This window comes from Prinia subflava, chromosome 2, assembly GCF_021018805.1.
Source record: "Prinia subflava isolate CZ2003 ecotype Zambia chromosome 2, Cam_Psub_1.2, whole genome shotgun sequence".
Lineage (NCBI taxonomy): Eukaryota > Metazoa > Chordata > Aves > Passeriformes > Cisticolidae > Prinia > Prinia subflava.
In genome coordinates, this window is record NC_086248.1 from 65,772,184 (window position 1) to 65,790,646 (window position 18,463).

General features: G+C 40.2%; 1 protein-coding gene across 2 annotated transcripts in view; it reads right to left on the minus strand.

Annotated features, from left to right (window-relative positions):
* Positions 1-17,632, minus strand: part of EPM2A (EPM2A glucan phosphatase, laforin) — a 35,822-nt gene extending 18,190 nt beyond the window's left edge. The window contains exons 1-2 of one of the 2 annotated variants that reach the window (XM_063390328.1): positions 17,068-17,632; positions 5,267-5,441 (exon numbers count right to left, since the gene is read on the minus strand). In XM_063390328.1, coding sequence (XP_063246398.1) covers positions 5,267-5,441; positions 17,068-17,329 — 437 coding nt within the window. In that variant the 5' untranslated portion in view covers positions 17,330-17,632. Of the gene's footprint in view, positions 1-5,266; positions 5,442-16,828; positions 16,992-17,067 lie in introns of those variants that run through there. The other variant, XM_063390329.1, reaches the window with a different exon arrangement.
* Between the last annotated feature and the right edge of the window lie 831 nt (positions 17,633-18,463).

Below are 18,463 nucleotides of genomic sequence, written 5' to 3' on the forward strand. Positions count from 1 at the left end.
TTTTGCTTGCTACTGTGGCACTCACAAGAAATGAAATTAGAAATGAGTGACATCCAGGATTGTCCACGTCAAGTTCCTTTTGGGTGCTCAAGCAGAAGGTCACAACAAGACAGCCAGAGCTGTGCTGGCAACAGCCATTTGCTAATACTCAAAAAATCAAAATAACTGAAAAGGGAGTTCCTGCCATCTAGTTCATCCACAGTATTTGACTTTATGGTGTGTGACAGCACTGCTGGCAGATCCTAACTCTATTTCTGTTCACATTCACAACACTGAGATTTGCAGCGAACTCAACAATAGCCTGGCTTGGGCTATCCCAGCCAAGTGCCATCCTGCCCAAGCAAGATCACAAAAACAAGATCTGGAAAAATAGAATAATTTTTCCTGGTTTTAGCTATTATTATGTAGGGAACAGTGTGGGGAGTGCACAAAAGGAGAAGGTTTTTGTTTGGATGGAAAACAAATGTGGAAGAAAAATGCATTTGTTACCCAATGCAGAGATCACCCAAATTAAATACATGAAAACAAATAAGAACTAAAAACGGATCGAATTCTAGCCTCATAATTTGTCTTCTCAATCTTGCTCCTACTGCCTCACACTCCCTCTTCACTTTCAAGAATTTAAATAAAAAATTCCTTAAATGTCACTTCTTAGGCTGATTTGAAACCCATTTTCTTCACAACAGAGGCTAGTAAAAGCATTTCCCAGCTCCAGTTGGGGGTGATGTAGAAAAAAAAATGAAGACACAGAAAGGACAAAAGATAGAATTAACCTTTAAACCATTCTATAAAAGGTGATTCCCATTGGTAAGTAAACAATGGTAACAATTTAGATTTGTTTCAGACTACAGCTCAGTACAGTAAAATAATATTCAAAGGAGTAGATGGATATCCGTGTTTATGGGACAAAATATCAAAAAATGTACCTTAGAATATTTTTATTACTTAATGTATAAAATGACCAGATAACTTTACTGTCAGAGCCCCAAGTACTGAAATCAAAGGATGAACTTTTATTGATGTTAAGTCCTTTTGATCAGGACTATTTTACTAGAACACAATCAATGAATTTTGTTCCAGAGCTCATTATTTCTTATTCTTTTCTCTAATATCACAAGCATTCTTTAGGCACAGAGGACAGTTAACGCTCAGCTTTTAATGTTAATTATGGTAATCTCTGTAGACATCATCACCTCTTCTCTTAATTCATAATGCAGGCATAAAATATCAGTGCAGCTTTCTATTACAGTAGAGCAGGTCACCACACTGTAGGGGCTTTTTGTAGCAGCTTACTCTTTAAAACCTTTTTTATAATCCAGTAACAAAAATAACTCTTTAAAAAGAATTCTATTTAAAACAGAAAAGTATTTTATTTCATGAATGAATTACAACCAGTAAAAAGACAAATTAAAGACTAAAAAAAAGTGCTCTCTCTTGTATTATTTTCAAAGGTAATTCTAATTTCATACTGAACCAAATGTAGTCGACCAAGCTCTTGTTTTCCACCTGATTAAAGATGCATATCAATTGAGAAAATACTCATTTTTTCCCCTAGGAAGAATCTCTGTGTTCCATCAGCAAAATACTGCTTTTTTACCTCCAAAAGGTAAAAAAGAAATCTCCATTTTACCCTGCATCATTCTTCATTCACTTTCATATCTATATTAACATTTACTACAAAGCAGGAACACACATCTTATGTGTGACTTCCCTAACCATTCCCACCTAACTTAGGTTATAAACTATATTACTGGCAGTGTTGCAGGAAACTGTCTTACCAACAAACCACAAAGCATTTGTAAATAGTACATCATAAATTAAGTCTCATTTGCAACCCCTGAGAAACACAAACAATATTTTGAAGCATGGAAGTCAATTTTCTTTTATCATTACCTTCATTTTTTCTTAGGGAAAAAAACCCGCTGATATAGCAACACATTTGTCAACTTCCTAATCACTCCATAAATGTGAAATATTAGTTTTTAACAGCCTATATATTTATACATATATATTGCAAAAAAAGGTACTAAAGAAACCTGTACCTCAAAAAATTGTTGTCAGACCCATGGATACTCTCATGTAGTGACTCCCCTGATTGTGGATTGCTAATTGAGTATTTTCCTCCAAAATGTGTAACAGCCATACAATACCACAGGTACAGATTAGCCATCATTGTTGTCTGAGGAATTCACTTACACATTCCAGTTTATCTGCATTTTACATGCAAAGCATGTAAAAATTATTTTTCTTTGTCATATTTATGAAACATGACTCACAAAGAGCACACACCTAAAATTAGTCTGACAATAGGAAACTAACAAGATGGCTTTTCCTATCAGAGATATTCATTTCCATAGCACCTAATTCTGCCATCCAGCATCGTCCTCAACATATTATTTAAAGATTTTGTAATTTCACGTGTCATTCACTCTCTTGCTCTTATGTAATGCCTTTCTTCTGAGAAATGCAGATATTTTTATACAAATAATAAGGTATACTACATCTACAAATTAGGAACTTCTACCTTTCACAGATGGAACTGAGATAATATGGCCCAGATTAACAAATTTTCTGAAGTCTTCTCTCAGAAAAGATTACAGTAACTCTACTTTACTTTGGAAAATTACTGCATCCTAAGTGGACTCTCCTGTAATTTGAAACCATCTTATTGCAGTAGTATCTAACAGAAAAGAGAAACTGATTATATTTGTGGGGTTTCTTTTTTTTTCCTGAATCACATTTTGGTTAAAGATATCATTACATCTCCAAACCAAGTGAATATTAAAGCCATGGAGGTATCAGTCATGACTCTTAGCTGTGGGAAAGCTCAATTTCACATTTACAAGAAATGAGTTCAAATCTGCTGTGCTTAAAAACCACATTATATACTCTCCTACCTGAATGACCAACACAAAATGAGTTCTCTAAATATAAGTTTAAATGTAAGTTCACTAAATTATGAGTGATACATCTATAGTGAATAAGAAAAATCTGATTCCTCAGAGCATCATCATCAGCCTCAGCATAATGCAAAATCGGTTTTGGTCCCAGGCAGAAGCAGGCTCTTCTCATTCTGCTGCAGCCCATTTAAAGCAGAAGCTTGTGTTTTATGAAGAGGCAAGATGGCAGCAAAGTTCAGAGCCACTGTTTCTAATTGTGATTCAAAAAAAGGTAAATAAAATCAGTCCCAGAGCTCATGTGGGAAGCTCCACTGACAGAAGAAAACCTTCCTTTCTCATTAATTCACACATGGCAGCCCTATTAAGTGGAAGCAACACGGAGGATGGGCTCACATCAAAAGCTTTCATTGATAAATCACTTCTTTCCAGCCTCCACCACTCTGTAAAGATCCTACAAGTGGTGACAGGACTCAGAATTTCTGGTCATAATGCTCCCCTCAGCACTGATGCCTTCACTACAGCATGGAAAAAAGTAATCTTAGCTGGACAACTGTAACCTGATCATAGTCTGAGATTTAACTGTACAGGCAGAGGGACTGGCTTTTTTCTTCTGTTTGGGTTTTTTTTTTGCTTTGGGGAGGAGGGGGGGTGTATAGGGATTTTTTATTAGATTAATCTTCATATTACTCCTCTGAATCAATAAATCCATTGCAAAATAAAGGCATTTTCATCAGCTCACTTCAGCTGCTCTGCCAAAAAAAAAAAAAAATCTAAAATAGCTAGTATTTTTGGGCTGCTTGATTATAACCAGCAGAAAGGTGAATCTGCCCCCAACTGTTAATAATTAAAAAAACATTTAAGGCGGGATATCTTCAAAGTATTTGAAGTAATTATGTGACAGGACTGTTACAGAGTCTGCTTACTTAATATAGCTGAAAGAAATGAGATAAGAATTGTAAGATGTACATATAAGGTTGCCTTTCAATGAAGGTACGTGTGTATGAGAAGGGAATGAAGGAGATCCTCATCTGCAAAAGACCACACAGCTCAGAAAATTTTCTTCAAATATTCTCTAGCAGAATCTGCAGCTTTTTACCTAATCTTTGAAACACATAGTCATGCAGATAAGGCAGCATTAAATGGATCACTGCTGCCTCTGGAAAGGAAGATAAGTTAGCCTTTGGTACTTTGATATTCACTTTCTGACAGCTGTTCTTCTTTCTCGAAAAATTTCTCTGCCAAGCCAAGCTTATTTGGGATTGATAAGTCTGTGCTTTGGAATAAACAAGATCTTTACTCTGACAGGCTGTTGGAAACAGATGTTTAAGATCCACATGACACTGCAGTCTATCGGGCATTCTATATAACTTGAGGGGGTCTCAGGGAAAAGCTCCCACAAATACCTACATGTACCTGACAGTGTTTACGAATCCGTGCTATTCCAAAAGATACCAAGGGGAAGAAATCTTTCCCGAGCACACTGCAGGTCTAATGAAGAAAAGCCAATTCTCCTTCCTACCCTGTGAGAGGGTGGAGATAAAGAGCATGAAGAGGAGACAACTAATTACCCTGTAATGCAAGTGGCATGTCAGGACTACCAGCATTCACACAGCTATTATCAATCCACAAACTTCCTGCTGTATCAATTGACTGGAGATAGGGAAAAAAGCTACACAGGGTCCCAAATGCCTCGGTGCCACTTTGTTAACCACCAGTGCTCAGCCTGTTGCTCTAAATACAGCCTGTGCTCCATCTGCAGCCCTAAAGGGTGGGTGCCCCCCCTGACCTTTACTGTCTCCTAATTCAAGCCAGGATGCTTCCCCAGTGGGCCAGTGGGCTCAAGTGAATGGAATATAAACATTTTAAGGCTTTTCTAAGTTTTAATATTTTATTAAATACATGCCCAGAAGTGGAAGTCATCAAAAGCAGCTGTCACTAATTGCAGTGGCTGCCACACATGAGTGACAACATGTCATCAGTAAGCTCTGGTGCTGCATTATATTAGTTTTGTTTCCCATGACATGTTCTTCAACAGAATCATCCCAAAACAAACACATAACGTACATGCAATTTTTCATGTGTACATAGACAAGCATTTGAAAATAACTATCCAACAATTGCCACAAAACTTTTTTAGTCATGATGAGAATATGTCTGTGATAACCGACCCATACAGGGTACAGGTATCCTTGAACTCAGGATGATTAAACTGACATTTAATTGCAAAGAGGTGCTGAATCTTTGCTGAAGTTTACTGCTACATACAGACAAACATTCACTACTTCAAATGCAGTTTTCAGACATGCCAGTTCAGATTCTCTGTTTGTAACATTTGACACCAGCCAAGCTCTGCACATTTCTTTTACCTGGAGTAATGGATGGCTTGATGTCCTGCGATATTAAAATAGAAATCAGTTGTGTGTTTCATCTCATCAGTATGTCCAGAGACTTCAATCCAGTGTGCTATTGGGAGGCAGTAAACTCCATCTACTATGTTGCTCTGGTTGTAAACACAACTTCGATCATGATGGGGCCCACTACCTAGAACAGAAGACAAGACAGTTGCAGGCTGTGTACCTGGATAATCTTCCAAAAAACCTGTGGGGAGATTTGAACTGAGCATTCAAGGCCAGGAGTGGTGCTCCCTGCTTCTTCAAACTGCATTACCAACAACTGAAGTAGTGGCAAGAGCAGCACTGCCACAAAGTAAATGTTCAGCATTAAAATAAAATTGTGTAGATTATTTTTAAAAAATTATTTTAATTATTTATTTTAAAATCCTCACAATATTAAAAAACTCTTAAATCACTTAAAATTTAAGGAATAATTAATGTCATTTAAGTTTCTCACTTCATGTCTCACAGTATGTGACCTCAGTGTTTAATATTCTTGCTCAGTGACCTCTCTCCAGGGTATCAGTCTTGCTGTGTCTCAGACATGCCATGGCAGCCTGACCTTGGTTCAGGCTGATTCTAAGGCAGTTACCAAGATATGGGAAAGACCACAGTGAAAGTTCAAAGGACAGCCATGCCACAGACAACCACAAAAAAGGGTAGCACTGCTAACATAGGATTTGATACCAACTTAAGGATTCAAGAGGAAAAGCATCAATGTGGAAAGGCATCAAAGCCCAAAGAAGGTGGCAGACAGCAACCTAGAAACAAGGCAGACTTGTTTAAAAGGGCAAAGAAGGGTGGCCCTCTTCCACCTCATTCACAGCTGCCTGGCCAGCAGAGACTCTTCAGATTCCTGCTGCAGACCAGACACATATGGATATCTTGCCAAGGAGTTCATTAAACTCTTATCTATCTTTATGTTTGCTGACCAATAAACACTCATTTTGTTGTCTTCAAATGCATGTCTCACTTTGAGAGTCTGTTCATACACAGTAGAAATTGCCTAAAGTGACCCACAGAAAGATGGTCACAATTGCAATGGGGAATGACCACAACTACCTTAAATGACCTAGTTTAAAGTAAGATTCTTTCTCTTAGAATTTTCCACTAATATTTATTACCTCTTCTTCTCTTACAGCAGTAGTGTGAGCTTTAGTCAGTCAGAAAACCAGTTTTTAATAGCATGCCAGAGTAAGCAACTTGAATTGAAATGGGTCATGTCATCAATCAAAAGGTTGTCCAGCCTCTAAAAATACAATAAATGTACATTCTCCCCTACCACCACCATTTTTACATACTTATTGTAATACTAATTGCCACATAGGAATAATTATCGTGCAGATCAGAAGTGACCTAGTCTGTGGCTTGCTTAAGCCTGTTACACTTATACATTATTAATGACGTTAAAACATTTCTGAGAAAAATTATGCCCAAAGGAATATCTTCAATTTCACATTGCATGCAGATGCATGACCAGTTTTCAAGCACCATAGTTAGGGAAATGTGCTAGAGCGAGAGCATTTTGGGAGATGTATTAATGCAATGATTAGAGAGTAAGAATAACATTTAAGAGGAAAGCTCAAACCATCTCCTTTTTTCCAGATGACATGCAGGCCATTTTATCATAATTGGGAAACATTATTATTTACCAAAATGAAAAATAAAATATGAGGCAGAAAGCTATTTTCTCTTTCACACTGCTGAGCAATTATGCATCACATAGTTTTTGACTATTTTGATTATAAATAAAGTAAGCAAGATCAGTACAGTTTCAGAAACTACAAATCCTACCACTATATTTTTATCTCACATTTCTAATTGTTTACATATTCTTACCACTTTTAAACAATATGAGAAGACAACAGCATACATCAACAAATACAACAGCTACACACCAATGTTTATGACATGTAATTAATGACTTCATGCATTCAGCAAAATACAGCCACAAACACCACATCTTGCCTTCCACATTCTACTCTCCAAGAACTGTTGGTAGCAATGCACATCCCCGTGGCCATGTCCTGCCATCAGGAGGCTGTGTCTGATCCTGACCCCCACGTGCCCACAGACCCATGACCTGTCCCAGCCTCAGCCTTTCCCCAGGGAGATGCCTGACGCTCGGGGCTGGGGCTGCCCCTGTGCCCCTGGCTGCCTGCTCCTGACTGCCAGTCCCACGGGGTGTCCCTGCAGGCCCCGGGGAATTGCCAGCCCTCACTCCACCCTGGCAGTTTTGTTCCCAGGATCTCTGGCTTTTTTGCGCTCCCAGCCCTGTAGTTCCTATGCAGGTACCCAGCGTGTGCTTCCTACTGCCCCATTTCCACTTGCTGCTGCTTGAGGTGCGTGCACTTCTGCCACCTGCCAGTTTTAGAGTTCATCATCCTTCTCCTTCTCCAGCTTTAATTCTTGTCCCTTTTTCGCCTTTTTTCCTTCTCTGTGACCTTCCTCCTTCTCTCTGCCTTCTTAAGTGCTGCAACCTCCTTGCCTTGTAACCTTATCACCTTCACCACCATTAATTCCCTTAAATAGCCTACAACCACATACAGAAATGGGGCCAAGAGTAAGTTGGCATGAGATGCTTATTTTATTTGTTCCCTCAAACAGATTTGGTCAAATCTCATACTGAAACACCTTCTTCTGTAATCAATATTTATCACTGTTGATTTTTCTGCACCACTCAGCCTCAGCCTTCCCGCTGTGGCCTACAGTCAAACATGAATCTCAGAGGTATGGTTCTGGTCTGCCTTAAATAATCAGGTTAACAGTAGAATTCATATAATATTCTATGAGAAATATGAATAGCTATTTACTACTCCTTATGTAATACACTGGCCTATGAATTAAACAACCTTCCTACTAAAATAAGACATCTGTGCAACAGAATGTACATCAACATATTTTCAACATACAGATATTTACTCACATATGATATAGCTTCATACAGAAAGGAGAGAGTGCTATTACCTTCAGTAAATACTAATTTAAGGAACAGTGTGATAAAGGTGGACTGTGTCCAGAAAGCTGAATTCACTATACTTCTTAAGAGAATTATGAAAATCTGCAATTACCAAAAAAGATCAGGTTTCACTACCCAGATAATATCCACATGATTACACAGGTGCTTCACACCACAGTTTGCTTCACAATATGCATTTAACAAGTAAGTTTCAAAATGAGAAAAATTGTTATCAGTCCTCATCATGCTTCTGCTAGCACAACTGTCACAGGAAATCCACCATCTTTTGGATGCCATAAGACAACAATGCAATTTTTATAGTATTTCAACTTTTCTGTTCTTAAAGACAATAGTAAAGCCAAGAACATCAAATGTTCCATTGACCTGCTCATCTTTGAAAAAAGGAAAACAAACACAAATGTCCTTTGAGAAAGGGCTAACAACAGCAAATACATGGTTTTACAGCTAAACCCATTTCTAAATCAGTACTTTTCTTCATCTTGTTTTTATTCATATTCCAAGTGGCAAAACATAAATTAATTTAATTAATTAATTTATTTAATTAATCACTGGGAAGCAAATACACAATCATCTGAAAACATGCAAAATTCAACCATAAAAAGGGGTAAGTTAAATATCTGAACAGTACTGATCTTCCTGTTTATTGATCATGTTGGTTTTCCTAATTAAAGACGAAAAGCTTTTTGGAAGAGTTTATTAGAATATACAGATCCTAGTTTAACTTCTAGGTTAGCATTTTTTTCCTTTAACAAGGTCTCTTTTTTTAAATTTAAAACTCATCTCTGTGATTCTTCACAGCAAAAAATGCTCATCTGAAAAAGAAAGATTAAAATAAGTTTCTAGGCATTAAATGATAAAGGCCTTCATTGCTTTTGCACTTGTTGCTTTGTATTGCAGATGGTTTTGCACAGAATCCACTGATGTAAGGAACGTCTGGAGAGCAAAGCAACCAAGTAGCCCTGCTACAGCTCAGGCCTCACAGAGGGCTCTTTCAAAATTTGCATGACTGCAGCTTATGGCTCCTTGTTTAATGTATATGAAGGATGATCAAAGGAGCATAAGAAGTGGCTGTACAAATAATTAAATGAAAGAATAAACCCAAAGATCTCTGTATAACTGATAAATGGCACTGGTAAAAGGAGGAGACCAGAATGAAGCAAAGAAAAACTTTGGTTTCGATCCTCCTTGAGCAGGGAAGTTGGACCAGATGACTCACTGTGGTCCCTGGCAACCTGATTGATTCTGTGATTCTGTGAAAACCTGATCAAGATATGGGAAATAACACAAGATGTGCAAAGATCTAGAAGAGATCTGGAAGAAAGTAAGCAGAGACTAGATGAGGAGGTTCTGAAATTCAATCTAATGAGGCACAACCACAAAACACAAAGAAAAACCCGCAGTTACTATTTTATTACAGCTGTACTGCAGGGATGAAAGAAATATTATCCAGCAGTCTGCCAACAGCACAGGCTTGTCTTAACACAAAAGAGAATTGCACATAGATTGTACAAAAGAGTCAGAGTGGAGAAATTACCAGCTTGATCTTAAAAGATAACAAACAAAATATGGGTCAATGAAATTCCTTATTACCGTTGAGTGGTGAACAAAAAACACATGAATAAATGAAAAAGATAAGATTGCCTCTCCTACTGTCTCTGCAGAACTCTTTGCAGCAAAAGCTCTGTTCAGCCACTGCTCTCCCAGTTACCAGCTTGTTGCACACCTTGCTCAAAGTTCTAATGTTTTCTAGTTTGTGTTGCGTAAGGGAAGGTACGCAGGAACTCCAGGGCACAACAGCAGCCATAAAGGTGCTGGGTATCTCATCCCTGCCTTAGCCTGACCCTAAAACATATGCAACTTCCAAACCTCCAAACCCCAGTAAGGTGAGGGTGTTTCTCAGTTCACTGCTACGTCTTTAAAAATCGCAAGGCTACTTAGATAACCTCAGAGAAACACATTAACTAATTAACCAATCCAAAACACAAGCAGCAAGGCAATTTTCAGATCACCTACTCACAAATCAGTTGGAGCACAGACTAACTCCTATAATCTTTATCATAAATTTTGCATGAACCAGCATACTTTAGGTGTAAATTCAAAATTTAAACGATGTCTAAATATTTTAAGTAATTCCATTTGTGGTATCAAATGAGGTCCTTTAACAAGGTAAATGAGTATCTTAAGTTCATGCTTGGAAATTCCCCTGGAAGAGTTTAATATTATAAGCACTCTTGGGGCAGATAAACAGGGAAGGGTCAAGGAATAAAAGACTTTTTTAAAAAAACAGTAGTATTAGAACAGGAAGGAAAGAAAAAAAAATCTCCAAAATAAAGCATTTGAAAGAATAAGTTTTTGCTAGCTTCCTCACCTTTTATACCAAAATTACAACAAAGAAAAGTCTAAAGTCCTGTTCTGGATACAATTCTCAGTTATCTGAATGTGCTACTGCACTCTTGCTATCATTCAAACAACTGAACTTCCTTCAGTACACTTACAATATTCAAATTTACTTACCCTTCACACCAGATTCTGTCACAAAAGTCTCCCTGCTGCCTGTGAACAAAATTCAATCTCTGATGTTTTGAAATACGACCTGTCTCAATCTTGCCAAGACTGAATTGCTATTGATCGCTAAAAAATCAGAGGCTGAATTTTCCTCATTGGAACTGAGCGAGGTCAAGTTTTTGAGAGTTTGAGTCGGCCACAGGCTCTGGAGTCCCACCTTCCTCAAGTCTCAGTAGCAGCCCTTTGTTTTCACAGCTCTGACAACTAGCTCCAATTCTGTATGGCATGTACGAAGCCTTACTCATATGCCTAAGAAAAGCATATTTTTATTTTTAATGTTATTTTTTTCTGCTGTCAGTAAACCATCTTCCCCTTATATTCTGTAATTAGTAGATGAATTCATTGTATTACTTAAATATCTAGTCTTAATGTAAGAAAAATTTGTTAATTTGCAACACCTAGTCCAGTAACTCCTTAACTGGTTTGAATTTCAGAAATGTTTCCTCGCATTTACAAGCCAAGAAGAGAGACCCAAAAAGAAGAAAAACTTTTGCATCATACACCATATTTATATTGAACCAGACTTAAAGCAGAGTGTTCCAACTTCCCTTTTGGTAGAGCTGGTACATAGAACCATGGAAACAAATTTTAATTCTATTAAAATCCAGGCTGAATTTAAGACTTTTTAGTCTATTTATATTTCCTAAGAAAATTCTTTGATGGAATTGTATTTTGAAATTATGCCAGAATTAACATGAAATAGTTTACAAGAAAGCCATTCTCAACACGTAATGCTGTTAATCACCAAGGCTTTTTTTTTCTTTTTCTTTTTTTAAATTAGATATAAGAAAATCAGAATTTTCAAAGGCACCTTTCAAAAACATGTTTTATTTCCCTCTCTAGGTCTGCTCAGGCCCAGGTGTTTTTCAGTGGGAATTTCTACCATACTAAGAGATTTTAACCAAATGCCTCGTTTAATGATGGAGATGAAGACAGAGAAAAGCAAGTAAAAGGAAATTTTCCTCATATAAAAGACAGTTTCTTTTCTGACGGATGGTAGAAATAAGACTAAAGGAAATACAGAGAGAATAACAGCTGATAGCAACAAAATGTATAATCTAATACTGTCTTCCCATTTGCTTTGACACTCTCTACTGTACTTACTACTGATTACTACTTCCTATCATACCAGAATAATAGGCAGGAAATGAGCTACATCAAAATAGCAACCATGGCAACCTTAACTAAATTATCAGCCCAGTTACTTATCACTTCTCCCTGTTTCTTGCCGTTGAAAAGAAGTTGTTGAGCCCTATTGCATGCTACTACCACTTGGAGGTGAGGGACAGGAAAAATGGTAAATACAGGATCTGCATAAACAATGCATTTATAGTAAATTGCCATTATAACCACAAAGGCTTTAACTAGACTTTCACAGAAATCAGAACTGGCCACTGACCATCTCTGTGGGTAGGAAAAGATACATGCCTGTCAAACCCAGAGGAATGCCAAGTATATGTATTTTTTATTATTATTTTTGTAATTTTCCGTTTCACATAGGCCACTCTACATTGTCTTAGTGATGTCTGGTTGTCTGCTGAGTATAAGCTGGTTAATGCTGACAAGCAGGTAGAAAGCAATGAGAATCTTGCTGCCATTTAATTGCACCAAAATGCATGCTATATGCATATCTTGAGGGGGTTGAAGAACAAAACACCAGGACCAGGAGCTATTGCACTTTGTAACCAAAGTTTCTTTCCATTCCTTAAAGAATTATTGTGTGGAAGAATTCAGTCATCCACTTTTACCTGTTAAGTTTTGTCACATCTGAAAGGTGTTAATGTATCTAGCACTGTCCAGAAAGTACAGCATTGCAGGAATGAAATGCCTATGACGCACAGTTATTCAACTATCACATAACTTGTGCTTTATATTCATTTATAGTCACCTCTTACTTCAGAACAAGACTGGGATTGGAAAAATAAGTAAAACACCGGATTATTTTCAAAAGCAGAACAGATGACACTAAATACTAATGAAACATGCAAGTAGCTGCAAGGCGCTAGGCAGCCACTGTGGCTATACACAGGGAATATGGCACCACCCAGTGGGAACAGCACTACATGAAATATCTGCATTAAAAGAGCCAGGAAGAAATTTAACTCCTCAGGGTTTGCTGGGTTTTTTTGGTTTTATTTTGTTTGTTTGTTTTTAATAATGGAACTGCTATCTGCTACAGATCTACAGGGATCTGCAGATTAGCTTTGGAGAAAAAAAGGAGGAAAAAATGGATCTCAGTGACAGAAATCAGTATTGTATCCAACTGTACTTCTTGGAATGGCCTCAAAAGAATATTTACTTTCCGTATCCTGGTAAGGCTTAGCCCCAAGTATTTCTTATTCTGTTACAATCTCTCCATTGCAAATGGCAAACAGACCTTACCTTCTCATACAGCCTTGAAATAATCTCCTCCTTTAAATTAAGAAATTATACCTGTTTTGTTCAAAGGGCTGAGGCCAAAAGTCAGTTTGCTTTAAGTTTCAACACACTTTAAAAATGAAATTTTAATGTGCTTTATTATCACTGATGTTTTCAATAAATCAGGTGCTCAACCCTTGAAACCTATGATCAGAATTTACTTCTGATTGTATTACAATGATGTGAATACCTTTACTACTCCATAAATGTACCAACCTTTTGGTTTATACAAACAGGCTCACACAAACGTGAACTGGAAATGGAAGGCCAAGATAACACAGGCTGAATAACATAATTGCTTCTAAATTGCACTGTATTGTATTGTCTTGCAAATAATACACCTCCTTTTCTCTCCTCCTCCCTCCCCAAAAAACTAGAGATGGGGTTTTTTTGAAGGATTAAGGCTCTGCTCACCTGAACAAATTACTAGACTATCAGCTGACCCTGCTTTTGAGCTTTCACTGGTGATACTGTACCTGCCAAGCTTCAAGCAAGCTCCATCTACACCAAATTAAGAACTACACGAAAATCAGAGAGTAACAAAATGGTTTGGGTTGGAAGTGGCCTTAAAGATCATCCAGTTCCAAGCCTCCCACCTCCTCCTCAGGCAGGGACATGTTTCAGTAGACCAGGTTGCTCAGGGCCCCATCCAACCTGGCCTTCAACACTTCAAAGAAGGGGAATCCACAATTTCTCTGGGCAACAAAGGATCAACATTTTACAATACAAGCTTATGTATGTACAAGCTTGTGTAGGTTTTTATATAATTTATTTTTCCCCTTCCCAAAAATATAAAGTGTCAGCAGATTGTATTCCATCATCTCAAAGTACAGTTTAGGGCATACCTCTAGTAAATTCCCTGTCCTTTTATGCAGCATGTTTCTTGATTAGTACCTACAGTTTATTTAGATGAAAGGGGATAAGGGCACAGATGAGTATTCCATCATAAATGCACAAAAACAAATTCAAGCATAAGTTTCATCTTGCATTTATTTAGTTTCAACAGTAGGCACAAAATACTTTTAGTTTCCAAGCTGAGAGATGTTAAGTCCAGTTTTGAAGAATCAACATCAAAAACAAAGTACACAGACACAGCTGCAGCTGGGGGGGAAAAAAGGTACATACATGAATTTAGGTTTTTTTCTAAACCTATCCCAGATTCTAAACCTCAGCATAACCAACCTGTTTCCACATACACCACAGCATATCACAAACCCTCCTGGATAGCAGGCTTCAGCTTTCACAGTAAGTAAGCATATACCAACCCAAACCCCACACAGCTCATGTGACCTGAGCCAGAAACGCTCAAAGGATTTAAGTGACAGGTCCTGGGTGCAGCCCAGCAACATCACTCTGGGACAGCAGAGGGAAGTATCTGATCCTTCAGGAGCACAGGGGAGTCCCACCTCCCACCTCCCCCTTCCAGGGAGGGGAACTTGTTCCCTCCAGGACAAGCAACAGCCCAGTGGATCTCGCACAGGCCAAGCCCTGCCTGAAAGCTTCCTACCAAAAGCCACAGAACACTGGCCTGTGACCTTGACTCTTCTAGCCCACAGGAATAATTCCCCTCACTTTTATCTTTCAGTCTCCCCACTGCATTGGAATGGCTGCAATTTGTACTCAAAATATATGATACAGTAGATGTTGTGCTTTCATAAAAACAATACGCACTGCCAGTGGAATTCTCACATACATGTGTCAATAAAAAAAAAATGAAGTAATATTCTTAAATACAACACGTGATTTCAATATCCAATATGTGTAAACATCTGACATCCATAACTGGACTAGAACTTCTTTGGTTACAGATGAATGCTTCAACTTATAAACTTAGAGCAAGTATCATTCTGCACTTTCCTCTATCCCTCATAAACATGTCTTCAAAACTGCAGAGGTTCTGCAAGTGCTAAGTGTTTCCCAAAGCACATTTTAATTCTAAACATGCAGGATACTAAAGGGACAATGCACAGCATTTGTTTAGCACAAAAAAAAGTTCTTTTCTTTAAGAAGGGAGCTATCTTGTCCAGTTGTGATTTTAATAAGAATAAACAGATGACAGCCAAAACTTTCACTGATCAAGAGTTATAAAAACCAAAAACCAAAAAACATTAAAACAGATTAAAAAGAACTGCAAGATTCCTGTTATTGGATAGGAAAACATCCTTAGGCTCCCTTCATGTAACACATGAAGAACAATACACTTCAAGGTTTAAGCAAATTTGTGCTTTCCTATAAATATCAATTGAGGAAAAAGTTGTTGATATGAATGACTAATTAAAAAACTCTTCTGCACTTGAATGATATGCCCGCTTGCTTTCCATCACTTGAGCTAGGCACTGAGCTGGAACTCCTGAGCATTCACAATGACAAGAACAAAATGCCACACAGGTTAATCCTAAAACTGCAAATCTGCCAAAACACAGTATGTTTATTACTGTGGCTACATTTCCTAAATGTGCTCCCTGGAACAGACAATGATTTAAGCTCCTCCTACTTCCAAACCAGACAGTAACCATCGACCTTACAATTGCTGATTCTCTGTAGTTATTCTCTATTATTTCCCTAGAATTCTAATTATTTCTAATTCTACTACTATTTATATATTCTGCATGACGAGGACTGCTTTATATACCAGTATCATTGTCATATTATGTACAACTTGGCACCTTCAAAAGAGACTCAATTCTGCTTCCTTGGACAGATGTAAAGATTTTTATTCCATAAATTCACTTTTCCTGCAATTCTGGAAAAGAAAAACATGGTTAAAAGAGGAAAAATATACTATTTGTTTTAGCTGCTAAATAAAACAGTTACTATTATATGATGTACATAGTTCTCCATGATGTAAACTTCTGTGAATGTAGCATTAACATGAAGTCTTTTATTAGCATAAAGAAGAGCAAACAAATGCAACAGTTATGACAACATGCATGTTTTAGTCTACATGACAGAGAGGCACTTCAGAAGTGCGGTACCTATTCTTAAAATGGGTGAAGAGCAACTGCTTTACAATGTGTTATTTTGGTACATGGATTATTATGCTACGAGTTAAAAAAAACCCTCACAAATTACCAAGTGATTTGTCTTCCTTTCTCTAGGTCAGATCCATTCCTCAGTAACAGGAGGTATATTTAGAGCTTTACTTGACTCAGCAGACAATTGTCTGAGTGTTCTTTTGTATTTAAGATACTTAAATACACTAGAACAGCACATGGAAACTGACGAGTTATTTAGCATTTGAAAACGCATAGCAGGAGGAAAACACAGTGGAAGTACTACTGAAACAGCAGGAAGACTGGAAAAGCCGTAATTGAACTTCTCCCTGTGCTTTTCTTTAAAAAAATCACAATAGTAAAATTTACCAGCCTGAAAATACCATCAGGACATTTCACCTTAGCGAAATAAAGTAACAACCCACACCACAGCGCATACTAGAAGATCCTGAATTCTCTGCTTCTGGGGAAAGAAAGAAAATATAACAAAACATCATGACAGTGGATGCCTAAATTAAGGGGGCGGGGGGAGGGGGGGTGGGGGGAGGAATGAAACTGTTTCAAATAACTTTTACCAACCTAGAAAAGCCACCTCCTTCTGCATTCACCCGACTCCATCACACGGTTAAAAAATATTTTTGTTTGCGAGAACCCACGTCACGCCACGCAGCCCGGAGGCCGGGCTCAGGGCAGCGCCGTGCCGGGCACCGGCAGCTCCCGGCGCGGCAGGAGGCAGGCGGGGCAGCGGGGCGGGCGGCAGCCAGGGCCTGCCGGCAGCGCCGGGGCTGCGGGGCACGCCGAGGGGTCCCCTCCGTTACCTTCCCAGAGGAAGTGGCCGCCCTCCCGCCGCAGGAACTTGTACCAGAAGGGGCTGGCGGCGTCCTCGTCCGGCAGCGCCACCTCCGCCAGCCACAGCGCGGGCTCCTGGGCGGGCAGCGGGGCGCTCGGCCGCGCCCTCCTCATGGGCACGGCGCGCCGCGGGTCCCACTCGCCCAGCTCCGGCCGCGACCCGGCCACCAGCAGCTCCGCGCCGCCCTCCGTCACCCGGGCGGGCAGCACCACGCCGAAGCGGAACAGCATCGTCCTGCCGCGCACAGAATGTGCCTTAGCGACGAGCTCTGCTACTGCTGCAGCGCGGCCGGGAGCAGGGCCGCCGCTGGGGCGCCGCCCGGGCCCGCCCTTCCGCCGGGGGCCGGACACCGCCACTGCCCCCGACACCGCCACTGCCCCGGGCACCGCCACTGCCCCGGACACCGCCACTGCCCCGGACACCGCCCCGGACACCGCCACTGCCCCCGACACCGCCACTGCCCCGGGCACCGCCACTGCCCCGGGCACTGCCCCGGACACCGCCCCTGCCCCGGACACTGCCCCTGCCCCGGACACTGCCCCGGACACCGCCCTTGCCCCGGACACTGCCCCGGACACTGCCACTGCCCCGGGCACCGCCCCTGCCCCGGACACTGCCCCGGGCACCGCCCTTGCCCCGGACACTGCCCCGGACACCGCCCTTGCCCCGGACACTGCCCCGGACATTGCCACTGCCCCGGGCACCGCCCCTGCCCGGGACACTGCCCCGGACACCGCTGCCGCCCCTTGGCGGAGCCCGAGCGGCTGCTCCGTGGGTCGGGGCTGTTCCCAGTGCGGTTGTTTCGGGCGCTTGGCTGCCGCTCGTAGCCGAGGGAACTTCCCCTCCGAAAGTAGCGGCTGGGAGTTCAAACAACACCGACCCTCGATCGCCTCCTGTAGTCGGGGTGTAGAATCCTCTCCGCAGCTAAACGCTGGCTCTCCCGGTTGCCAAAGGCTACGCGTCACGTATGCTGACTTTAACAAGGATTATTGCTGCCTTAAAGGAAGCCACTGCAATTCCTCCCAAGAGCCCAGGCTTAATTTAGCGCAGCAAACACTTCATTAAAAACTGCCATACGTGCAACTACAAACAAGGACTGGCTGCACATAACGCTTTAGTGTTAATGATGTTTGTGTCTTTCCTGCTCATAGCCAGCCAGTCGTGGTGGGAAATGTGAAATACTGAGGAAGGTTAGAAGGTTTTTAAAAGAAATCTGGAGTTCACTGCACGGGTTCTATTTACAGCCAGAAGGGGAAAATTCGGCAACTCCTACGTGTAGCAGTACTCGGGACTTAAAAACACTGAGAAAGAGGATGTAGTCCAAGCATTTACGGGGCGGTCCCTGCTTGAATACACTCATTCCA